The sequence below is a fragment of the Scyliorhinus torazame genome, chromosome 13 (assembly GCF_047496885.1).
Source record: "Scyliorhinus torazame isolate Kashiwa2021f chromosome 13, sScyTor2.1, whole genome shotgun sequence".
NCBI classification, from domain to species: domain Eukaryota; kingdom Metazoa; phylum Chordata; class Chondrichthyes; order Carcharhiniformes; family Scyliorhinidae; genus Scyliorhinus; species Scyliorhinus torazame.
The window spans coordinates 113,218,488-113,231,249 of NC_092719.1; the positions used below are offsets into that span (position 1 = coordinate 113,218,488).

Sequence of the window (12,762 nt, forward strand, 5' to 3'; positions counted from 1 at the left end):
GGGTGACTGGTCTAGAGATGCTTTGGCAATTGGCAATGATTGGACAAGTTGGATACAATTGGGTTACTTTGTGCTGAAGCATTTTGCAATGTTAACATGCTGCGGTTGGTTAATTTACATTGTCAAGAAGCTGACGCACTGTTTCAGCACTGAACTTTACCCACGTTTAGAGTAAAGTTCCTCACACGAACACAATGGGTGTAAAATAGAAATGTGTGTGCTTATTACCTTATCAGCTCTGACTAGTCTCTGCTCACACTGCTCACACTTATTTTCTAGCTCTTCTTTCTTTGATACACAGTCCAGGTATTTTGCTTCAAGAGCAGCTATTCCAAGTTCCACATCTTCCAGACGGCCCTTTGCTACCTCTAGAACCTTCTGAGTCTCATCCAAATCTTCCTGAGCTTCACGGAGAGCTTGCTGTGTAAAAAAAGGGAAATAACCATTACTTGTACACTATGCTTTACAATTGCACAAATCATTTAGTAAAATATACATTTCATGTCTTGTTGCAATATTGCAATTTATCTGACCTATTATCCTGCATATGGTTATGAAAACTACACTTACCTCGTTGAGAGTAGAGGTTGGGAACTTCAACTCCCGATGGACTTCGGAGCTTTGTGTTTTGAAAATATTGTTATTGAACTTTTAACATTTGAAATCACAAATTCACAGGGCCAAACAAGACCAACAGATATATCAACAAAAGAAGAAGTTCCGGAGGCTTCTGGTGTTGACATGTAGATAGAAGTCACGTGTTGGGTGGCTCCTGCTAGAACTTTAGTTTTAGGCCCTTTTCACCCAGATTGGGGGGAACATTTTATATGATTGATCTCCAGGAAAGTTGTGGCAATTAAAGGATGTTCAAAATCCAGAAGAAAAATACGGGTCGAAAAGGTGTGAGTGATAGTCCGCCTGAGAGCTTGGATTTGGTGCAGAGTTCTGTGGGAGGAAAGATGACAGGAGCTAGCTTGCCGAATGGAATGTGCCCGTTACAGTGGACAAACTGGCTGAGGTGATGGCGATGGAGTTTGAGTGAAAGTTCGCCAAGCATTTCGATAGGCATCGAAAGGAGATGATGGTCTCGCCCAAGTAGTTGGTGGATGATACACTGACCCTGATAGAGGAGGTTCTGGAAAAACGTCGACAGCCGTGCGGGAACAAGGAAAGTTGTTGAAGGGGGTGGAGGAGGCACTGTCGCAGCACAGTGACCAGATCACCTCAATGGGAGAGCAGGTATGGAAGGTGGAGGAAAGTAATAAAGGGCTGAGAACCAACGTGAACAGGTCATGGTGCAGAATCTGTGGCTTGTGGGACTGCCTGAGCGGTCTCCAATGGAGAACTTTGCGGCGATGTTCGGCAAGTTGCTGGCGGAGGATGAGGATCCCTTCCTCTATGAGCAGGATAGGGTTCACCGGTCACTTCAGCCAAAGCGGAAGGCGAATGAACCATCAGGAGCTGTGATAGTTTGCTTTCATAGCTACCAGGTGAAGGAGAAAGTGCTGAGATGTGCAAAACAGAATTGAGAGGTGAGGTTGGAAAGCAGTGGTACTCCTATATATCAGGATCTCACGGTGGAGCTGGCAAGATGACGGGCAGTCTTTGGTACGGTGAAGGCATTGTTGCACAAGAGCAATGTGTGGTTTGGGGTGGTCTGCCTGATGAAGTTAAGAGTTACACACAACTCCAGGGGCTATTAGACGGTGGAGGAGGTGGAGGTGTTCGTGAAGACTGAAGGACTGGGACTGAACTGAGTTTGGAACTTGTTTTTCTTTATGTTGTGGTTTTGGGACATTGGGGTAATATGTTGGGATTTGTTTCCCTTTATTTAGGGGTCTATTATGTTGGGTTGTTTGGAAGGACTGGGTGTAGGGGATCTTTCTGTTGATTTTTCGGTATTGGGCATGTGAGGGGAGGGGCTCAGGTGTGGACAGGTTTCGATGGGCCTGGGAGGTCTGAATGGTGGATGGGGAGTATGCAGGGAGAAGTAGGTGGGGGGTTTCTGAGAAGGGGGGAGAGGTAGCTGGCTGATGGTGACTAGGGGGCGGGTTGGGTCCTGCTCGCTGGGCGGGGCCGGCAGCAACAATCATGACCACTCATGGATATTTTGGTTCTTTCCTTTCTCTTTCTGTGGGTACAATTTTTTCCTTTAAAAAAAGTTAGTTACATGGGCAGGGTGGATATAGAGGGATATAGGCCAAATGCAGGAAAGTGGGACTAGCTTAGTGATAGAAACTGGGCAGCATGGACAAGCGGGGTCAAAGGGCCTGTTTCCATGCTATGACTATGGCTGACAGGAGAGGGAGATGGGGGGGGGGGGTTGTGCGTGTGTGTGTGAGACAGACCCCCGGTCCAAATGGTAACATGGAACTTGCGGGGATTGGGTGGACCGGTGACGCGAACGAAAGTCTTCTGGGATTTGAAGAGCATGAAAGCCGATGTGGTGCTGTTGCAGGAGACCCACTTGAGGGTGAAGAACCAGGTGAGGCTTTTGCAAGGGCTGGGTGATCAGGTGTTCCACTCGGTTTTGATAGCAGGGCTCGGAGGGTAGCGATAGTAGTGGGTAAGAGAGTGAGATTTCATGTGTAGAAGGTGGAGGCAGACCAGGGGGATAGGTATGTTATAGTAATGGGTGCTTTAGAGAGAAGGCTGGTGTGTTGATTAGCGTGTATGCCCCGAATTGGGATGACATAGTCTTTATGAAGAGAATGTTGGCCATCGCACTGAATTTGGATAGACATCAGTTAATCCTGGGTGGGGACTTGAATACAGCACTGAATCTGAAGGTGGTTAGGTCTAAGCTGTGCTCGCTGACCCCCTCGGTGCGGGGGTGGGGGGGGGGGGGGTGAAGGTGTTGGCTGCATTTATGAAGGAGATGGAGGGAATGGATCCGTGACAGTTTAAGTATCCACGGGGTAGGGAGTATTCCTTCTTTTCGCCGGTGCATAATGTGTACTGAAGGATCAACTTCTTTATTATGGGAAAGTAGTTGTCGAGGGCGAAGGAAGTGGAATACTCGGCGATTGTTATTTCAGACTATGCTCCGCATTGGGTGGATGTGGTCCTGGAGAAGGAGCCGGCACAGAGGCTAGTGTGGAGATTGTATGTGGGGCTGCTTGCAGACCTGAATTTTTGTGTAAAGGTGGGAAAAGTGATCGAAGACTATGTGAGGTTCAATAGGAATGGTGAGGTCTCAGCATCAGTGGTCCTGAAGGGGGAGGGTGAACAGCCAGAGGTCGTAGTACACATAGGTACTAACAACAAAGGCAGGAAGAGTGGTGAGGTCCTGCGGTAGGAGTTCAGGGAGTTAGGCAGTAAGCTAAAAAGCAGGACCTCTAGGGTTGTAATCTCAGGATTACTCCCTGTGCCACGTGCCAGTGAGGCTAGAAATAGGAGGCTAGCGCAGCTAAACACGTGGCCAAATTGGTGGTGTTGGAGGGAGGGTTTCAGATTTCTGGACCATTGGGATCTCTTCCGGTGCAGGTGGGACCTGTACAAGAAGAACGGGTTGTACCTAAACTGGAAGGGCACCAATATCCTGCCTGGGAGGCTTGCTAGAGTAATTCAGGAGGATTTAAACTAGTATGGCAGGGGGTGGGAACCAGAATGTTAGCGCGAAAGTGTAATAACCGAAGGGGAAATAGAGAACCAAAATAAGAGAACAACATCATCCTCAGACAGAGCAAAAAAGGTGACCAGTGTGAGAAGGGAGGTGGTCAATGCAGGATTGAGGGTTTTGTACCTAAACGCACGCAGTATACGGAACAAGGTAAATTAGCTTGTTGCGCACATTGAAATTGGCCGGTACGATGTTGTGGACATCACAGAGACGTGGCTGCAAGGGGATCAGGACGGGATCTAAATATCCATGGGTATGTGTCCTATCGAAAGGACAGGAAGATAGGTAAAGGGGGGAGGGTTGCATTGTTAGTAAGGAATGAAGTTAAATCGATAGCAAGAAGCGATATAGGATCAAAAGGCATAGAATCTCTGTGGGTAGAGTTGAGGAATCGCAAAGGTAAAAAGAGCCTGATGGGAGTTGGCCACATGATGTGGGGCAGAAAATAAATCAGGAGATAGAAAAGGCATGTAAAAAAGGCAAGATTACAATAATCATGGGGGACTTCAATATGCAAGTAGACTGGGAAAATCAGGTTTGTAGTGGATCTCAAGGAAAGGAATTTGTGGAATGTCTAAAAGATGTTTTTTTGGAGCAGCTTGTGACAGAACCTACTAGGGAACAGGCAATTCTGGATTTGGTGATGTGTAATGACGCGGAGTTGATTAGGGAAATTAAGGTGAAGGAACCATTAGGGAGCAGTGACCACAATATGATAGAATTTACCCTGCAGTTTGAGAGGGAGAAGCTGGAGTCAGATGTAATGGTATTACAATTAAATAAGGGTAACTACAAAGACATGAGGGAGGAGCTGGCCGGAGTTGATTGGAAAAGGAGCCTAGCAAGGAAGACAGTGGAACAGCAATGGCAGGAGTTTTTGGGGGGTATTAGGGAGGCACAACAGAAATTCATCCCAAGTAGGAGGAAACATGCTAAAGGGAGGACAAGGCATCCAAGGCTGACGAGGGAAGTCAAGGACAGCATAAAAGCTAAAGAAAAAGCAGACAAAATGGCAAAGATTAGTGGGAAGCCAGAGGATTGGGAAGCCTTTAAAAATGAGCAAAGGACAACTAAAAAAGCAATAAGGGGGGATAAGATGCAATATGAGTGCAAGCTAGCTAGTAACATAAAGGAAGACAGAAAGAGTTTTTTTCAATATATAAAAGGTAGGAGAGAGGCAAAAATAGACATTGGATCACTGGAAAATGTGGCTGGAGAAGTAATAATAGGAAACAAAGAAACAGCAGAGGAATTGAATAGTTACTTTTGTTTTGGGCCAGGGTTTAGAGAACACCAAGTGTATCATGGAGTTCACCTGACCCACAACTTTTAATAGATTGTGGTATGGGGAGCAAAGGCCCACTCTACTGGTGTGGTACAAGAAAAATGGAAAAGTATTTTTTAAAGCAAATCAATGTTTATTCGATGAACTCAAGTTAACCGTTTTAAACATACAGTGAATATCTTAGCAACCATTAATTCAAATACAACTCCCAAAGATTACAACACTAAGTAAACCTTTACGCTTTCCTTTTTAACATCCATATGACTGAAAACAGCTTCTACCAGAAGCACATTAGGTTTACATTCACTACTGAGAACATTTATAATTCTGAATTCACCAAATGATCAAGAGATAGTCTTTTGATGGCAGAGAGAATAGCAGTACGCCTGCTTGGTCTGGCTTCAGCTCCAACACTGAAAACAAAACTAAAACACACCCTGCAGCCTGCTCAAAAATGAAAGTAAAAAGCTGACAGACAGCCCAGCTCCACCCATTCTCTGACATCACTGCAGTAATAAACACCCATTTCTTAAAGGTACTCTCACTACAGATATTTATATACACACTCATTTATAAACACCCATTTCTTAAAGGTACTCTCACATGACACCTTCCCCCAAGAGAAAAAAAATAAACCATCAACTTCAAGTTGGTTTCATTTTCCACCTTTTCCCTATCCTTTAAGAAATGCACACAGTAAATATACTTTTTTGTTTCAAAAAAACAACACGCGCAAACAGGTACAATAATATAGTCCATTTTTGTTCTTCCGCCAATTGAAATTGCTTCCGTTCATCACATTCTTGACAAAGCATCGGCTATCACGTTTTCTCGTCCTGCCACATGTACTATTTTTAAATGAAAGGGCTGCAACAATAAACTCCAGCGAAATAGCCGTGCATTGTTATTCTGGAATCTCTCCAAAAACGTCAACGGATTATGATCAGTATATATAACGGTGTCAGACGGATTGCTGGTCACATAAATGTGAAAATGTTGCAAAGCCAGCACCAAACTCAAAGTCTCCTTCTCAATCGTGGAATACTTTTTCTGGTGAGAAATCAATTTCTTTGAAAAATAATCAATAGGCCGCTCTAGCCCTTCGTCGTCACCCTGTAGAAGCACCGCACCTACGCCTACATCACTCGCATCAAACGCCACTTTGAATGGTTTTGTATAATTTGGAATGGCTAACACAGGAGCAGTGGTTAACACTGCCTTCAGGCCATCAAACACCTGTTGACACTCCGCTGTCCACTGGAATTTGTTACGCTTCTTGAGCAAGTCCGTCAGTGGAGCGACCACACTGCTAAAATTGGGTACAAATTTCCGTTAAAATCCACTCATACCAAGAAATCACATTAGTTCCTGTCGTGTCGAGGGTATCGGAAACTCCCCAATAACTTTTGTTTTCACATCTCATGGGACCATTCGACCCTGTCCGATTGTATGACCAAGGAAAGTAACTTGGACCTTTCCAAATTCACTTTTGGCTAGGTTCATCACCTAACCCGCCTCCTGAAGTCGATCAAATAACTCCATCAGATCTTTCAAATATTCTGTCCATGTCTGGCTGAAAATTACCAGCTCGTCGATGCATACCGCACAATTGGGTAATCCTGAAACAAATTTGTTAGTTAACCTTTGAAATGTGGCTGGGGCGTTTTCATGCCAAATGGCATAACTTTGAATTGGTATATACCATCTGGAGTCACAAAAGTTGAAATCTCCTTCGCCCTTTTGGATAAAGGTACCTGCCAGTAACCTTTAAGTAAATCCAGTTTGGAAATAAAAGCTGATTGTCCCACTTTCTCAATGCAATCCTCCAAACGTGGGATAGGATGAGAGTCCGTTCTTGTAACTGCATTAACCTTTCTATAGTCCACACACAACCGTTGGGTACCATCTGGTTTTGGTACCATCACTAAGGGTGAGCTCCATTGGCTGCAACCCACTTCAATTATGCCATTTTTAAGCATACTCTCAATCACTTTGTTAACCTGTGCCAATTTTAAAGGGTTAAGTCTGTATGGATGTTGTTTGATTGGAACAGCATTTCCCACATCTACATCATGTATAGCCATTTTAGTACTTCCCAATTTATCTCCACAAATATGCCCATGTGATATCAATAACTCTTTCAGGTCAGTCTATTTTTCCTCTGGAAGGTAACTCAACAATTTATCCCAATTTTTAAGAACATCCTCGTTTTCCAATTTAATTTGAGGAACGTCAAATTCACAGTCATCTGGATTTGGTTCGTCACTTTGAGTTAGAATCATTAAAACCTCCGCCTTTTTCTCTCCTTCCATTTCAAAGTACCTTTTAAGCATATTCACATGAGACACTCGGTGAGTTTTCCTTCTATCTGCCGTTTTTACCATATAATTCACCTCACTTAATTTCCTTTCAATCTGATAAGGTCCAGAAAACCTTGCTTTTAAAGGTTCACCTACCACTGATAACAACACTAAAACTTTATCTCCACTGGCAAAACTATGAACTTTTTGGAATTCTTGTCCGCTACCCATTTTATCATATTTTGTGCAACTTTTAAATGGTGTCTAGCCAATTCACCTGCTCTATTTAATCGTTCCCTAAAATTTGACACGTAATCCAATAATGTAATTTCCGATTTCTCACTCACCAATTTTTCCTTAATCAATTTCAGTGGTCCTCTTACCTCATAACCAAAAATTAGTTCAAAAGGACTGAATTTGGTTGACTCATTAGGTGCATCCCTAATTGCAAGCAGTACGAATGGAATTCCTTTATCCCAATCCTCTGGATAATCATGATTGTCTTTAATGTCTGATGCCACCTTTATAAAGGTCCCTGCGATTCTGGATGGTACGCAGTTGATTTAAATTGTTTTATTCCTGGCTATCCATAACTTCTTTGAATAACCTTGAGGTAAAATTCGATCCTTGATCTGATTGTGCTTCTGTGGGTAGTCCATACCTATTAAAGAATTTAAGTAATTCCTCCACAATCTTTTTAGCTGTAATATTACGTACTGGAATGGCCTCTGGAAACCTAGTAGGCACATCCATTATAGTCAAAAGATATTGATTTCCACTTTTTGTTTTAGGAAGCGGTCCTACACAATCAATTAGGACCCCTGTAAAGGGTTCCTCAAATGCTGGACTGGGTATTAAGGGTGCTGGTTTTATCACTGCTTGAGGTTTCCCTATCACTTGATATGTGTGACATGATTGACAAAACTTAACTACATCTTTATGTAGTCCAGGCCAATAAGAATGTTTTTGTATTTTAGCTTGAGTTTTCCTTATTACCAAATGACCTCCCACTGGTACCTCATGTGCAACTCGCAACACCACCTTTCTATACCCTACCGGCAATACTACTTGATGAGCTTCTGCCCACTTTTCATCCGCCTGGAAAGGTCTCGATTTCCTCATCAAGTCATCATTTTTACGGTAATAACACTCTGGTATACACGCAGATTCCTCTTCCGTGTATGCTATCTGATATATCCGTTTTATTTCTATATCTTTCTGTTGTAACTCCGCCACTTTTCCTGAACTAAAAATATCCACCTCATCCTCCACCTGTTCTTGTTCTTTTTCAACCATCTGATCAAAAATCATTTCTGATAATTGCACTTCAACTTCATCTTCACTCTTTGATTTATCCTCTTGTCTTAACCTGTGACTTTGAGACCTGGGGCGAAATTCTCCCCCAACGGCGCGATGTCCGCCGACTGGCGCCAAAGACGGCGCCAATCAGACGGGCATCGCGCCGGCCCAAAGGTGCGGAATGCTCCGCATCTTTGGCGGCCTAGCCCCAACATTGAGGGGCTAGGCCGACGCCGGAGGGATTTCCGCCCCGCTAGCTGGCGGAAATGGCGTTTGTTGCTCCGCCAGCTGGCGCGGAAATGCGGCGCATGCGCGGGAGCGTCAGCGGCCGCTGTCAGTTTCCCGGCGCATACGCGGGAGCGTCAGCGGCCGCTGTCAGTTTCCCGCGCATGCGCAGTGGGGAGAGTCTCTTCCGCCTCCACCATGGTGGAGGCCGTGGCGGAGGCGGAAGGGAAGGAGTGCCCCCACAGCACAGGCCCGCCCGCGGATCGGTGGGCCCCGATCGCGGGCCAGGCCGCCGTGGGGGCACCCCCCGGGGTCAGATCGCCCCGCGCCCCCCCCAGGACCCCGGAGCCCGCCCACGCCGCCTGGTCCCGCCGGTAAATACCAGGTTTGATTTACGCCGGCGGGACAGGCAATTTCTGGGCGGGACTTCAGCCCATCCGGGCCGGAGAATCCAGCGGGGGGTCCTGCCAACACACGCGGCCCGATTCCCGCCCCCGCCCAATCTCCGGTACCGGAGACTTCGGCGGGGGCGGGGGCGGGATTCACGGCGGCCAACGGCCATTCTCCGACCCGGTGGGTGGTCGGAGAATGACGCCCCTTGTCACTACATAAACTGGAAAAATCCCAGGATATTCGTCCTTCAACACTTCAGTTGTCTGATTTTCCACTGGCTTATCCACCACAGTAGGCATCACTCCCACCTGCGATCCAGCTATATCATGACCCAAGATAAACTGTATTCCTGGACAAGATAGTTTCTCTATTACTCCTACTACCACTTCACCACTCTTCACTGGAATTTCCAACCTTACCTTATACAATTGAACACTACTCCTCTCACCCTGAATTCCACATATTACCACCTTTTCTGGCAGCATTCTTCCCAAACTATGTAACTCCTCATCTCTTACCATTAAAGATTGACTAGCTCCCGTATCTCTTAAAATTGTGACTTCTTTACCTGCTCCTCCTGATACACATGAGTAAACTTTACCCACAGAGGTAAATTCTTTCAAGAGATCTGGCACCTTCTTATCAATCACCTCTTGATCAGGCTGGACAATATTTTGCACCTCCTTCGCTTCACTTGGGCTTTCCTTTACCACTATAACAAACCCCACCGTCTTATCCTGTTTTACCACATCAGCCTTCCCAGTGCTTTCCTTCAACCACCAACACTGTGACTTTACATTGCCCAGTTTATTACAGTGAAAATATTTGAAACTTTTCATTCCTTTTCCACCCTCCTGGATTTAAAAAAAAAAAATCTGAGGTACACTCATGGATTGGCAAAATGAGGTAAAGATATGGAAGGCCAGAAAACACAGTGTGAGTTCTGAAAGGGGACTGAGAAGTGATCGTGTCCCTTGTAAAAGATAACGGATTTGCAAAAGGGACTCTGATCACAGGAGGGAAAGATTTTGTGGTAGTATTCCAGAGTGGAGGGTGAGCAGAGGTCATAGTTTGACAAGAACATGGACCATAGAACAAGCTAGGAACGTCACTAGGAGTAGAAATCCTAGTGATTGAGAAGTTTTTAGTGGTACTAACAAATCAGAAGTTAAGTTGATAAGGATGCCAAACAATAAGAGATAGAAAGTTGGACAGACCATAAGACCATAAGACATAGGAGCGGAAGTAAGGCCATTCGGCCCATCGAGTCCACTCCACCATTCAATCATGGCTGATTTCAACACCATTTACCCGCTCTCTCTCCATAGCCCTTAATTCCTCAAGAAATCAAGAATTTATCAACTTCTGTCTTAAAGACACTCAACGTCCCGGCCTCCACCGCCCTCTGTGGCAATGAATTCCACAGACCCACCACTCTCTGGCTGAAGAAATTTCTCCTCATCTCTGTTTTAAAGTGACTCCCTTTTATTCTAAGGCTGTGCCCCCGGGTCCTAGTCTCCCCTGCTAATGGAAACAACTTCCCTACGTCCACCCTATCTAAGCCATTCATTATCTTGTAAGTTTCTATTAGATCTCCCCTCAACCTCCTAAACTCCAATGAATATAATCCCAGGATCCTCAGACGTTCATCGTATGTTAGGCCTACCATTCCTGGGATCATCCGTGTGAATCTCCGCTGGCCCGCTCCAGTGCCAGTATGTCCTTCCTGAGGTGTGGGGCCCAAAATTGCGCACAGTATTCTAAATGGGGCCTAACTAATGCTTTATAAAGCTTCAGAAGTACATCCATGCTTTTATATTCCAAGCCTCTTGAGATAAATGACAACATTGCATTTGCTTTCTTAATTACAGACTCAACCTGCAAGTTTACCTTTAGAGAATCCTGGACTAGGACTCCCAAGTCCCTTTGCACTTCAGCATTATGAATTTTGTCACCGTTTAGAAAATAGTCCATGCCTCTATTCTTTTTTCCAAAGTGCAGGGCCTCGCACTTGCCCACGTTGAATTTCATCAGCCATTTCTTGGACCACTCTCCTAAACTGTCTAAATCTTTCTGCAGCCTCCCCACCTCCTCCATACTACCTGCCCCTCCACCTATCTTTGTATCATCGGCAAACGTAGCCAGAATGCCCCCAGTCCCGTCATCTAGATCGTTAATATATAAAGAGAACAGCTGTGGCCCCAACACTGAACCCTGCGGGAACACTCGTCACCGGTTGCCATTCCGAAAAAGAACCTTTTATCCCAACTCTCTGCCTTCTGCCTGACAGCCAATCGTCAATCCATGTTAGTACCTTGCCTCGAATACCATGGGCCCTTATTTTACTCAGCAGTCTCCCGTGAGGCACCTTATCAAAGGCCTTTTGGAAATCAAGATAGATAACATCCATTGGCTCTCCTTGGTCTAACCTATTTGTTATCTCTTCAAAGAACTCTAATAGGTTTGTCAGGCACGACCTCCCCTTACTAAATCCATGCTGACTTGTCCTAATCTGACCCTGCACTTCCAAGAATTTAGAAATCTCATCCTTAACAAGGGATTCTAGAATCTTGCCAACAACCAAGGTTAGGCTAATTGGCCTATAATTTTCCATCTTTTTCCTTGTTCCCTTCTTGAACAGGGGGGTTACAACAGCAATTTTCTAATCCTCTGGGACTTTCCCTGACTCCAGTGACTTTTGAAAGATCATAACTAACGCCTTCACTATTTCTTCAGCTATCTCCTTTAGAACTCTAGGATGTAGCCCATCTGGGCCTGGAGATTTATCAATTTTTAGACCTCTTAATTTCTCTAGCACTTTCTCCTTTGTGATGGCTACCATATTCAACTTTGCCCCCTGACTCTCCTGAATTGTTGGGATATTACTCATGTCTTCTACTGTGAAGACTGACGCAAAGTACTTATTTAGTTCCTCAGCTATTTCCTTGTCTCCCATCACTAGATTACCAGCGTCATTTTGGAGCGGCCCAATGTCTACTTTTGCCTCCCGTTTGTTTTTAATGTATTTAAAGAAACTTTTACTATCATTCCTAGTGTTACTGGCTAGCCTACCTTCATAATTGATCCTCTCTTTTCTTATTTCTCTCTTTGTTATCCTCTGTTTGTTTTTGTAGCCTTCCCAATCTTCTGACTTAGCACTACTCTTTGCCACATTATAGGCTTTCTCTTTTGCTTTGATGCATTCCCTAACTTCCTTTGTCAGCCATGGCTGCCTAATCCCCCCTCTGATAACCTTTCTTTTCTTTGGGATGAACCTCTGTACTGTGTCCTCAATTACTCCCAGAAACTCCTGCCATTGCTGTTCTACTGTCTTTCCCACTAGGCTCTGCTCCCAGTCGATTTTCGTCAGTTCCCCCCTCATGCCCCTGTAGTTACCTTTATTTAACTGTAACACCTTTACATCTGATTCTACCTTCTTTCTTTCAAATTGGAGATTGAATTCTACCATATTATGATCACTGCCTCCTAAGTGTTCCCTTACTTTAAGATCTTTAATCAAGTCTGGCTCATTACATAACACTAAGTCCAGAATGGCCTGTCCCCCCGTGGGCTCCATCACAAGTTGTTCCAAAAAGCCCTCCTGTAAACATTCAATGAATTCCCTTTCCTTGGGTCCA

The 12,762-nt window shown here is 44.8% G+C and overlaps 1 protein-coding gene across 1 annotated transcript in view; it reads right to left on the reverse strand.

Annotated features, from left to right (window-relative positions):
• dnah1 (dynein, axonemal, heavy chain 1) overlaps window positions 1-12,762 on the reverse strand; it is a 1,119,271-nt gene that overhangs the window by 292,765 nt on the left and 813,744 nt on the right. The window contains exon 57 of the mRNA XM_072472076.1: window positions 229-420. Within this exon, the coding sequence (XP_072328177.1) occupies window positions 229-420 (192 nt within the window). The remainder of the gene's footprint in view (window positions 1-228; window positions 421-12,762) is intronic.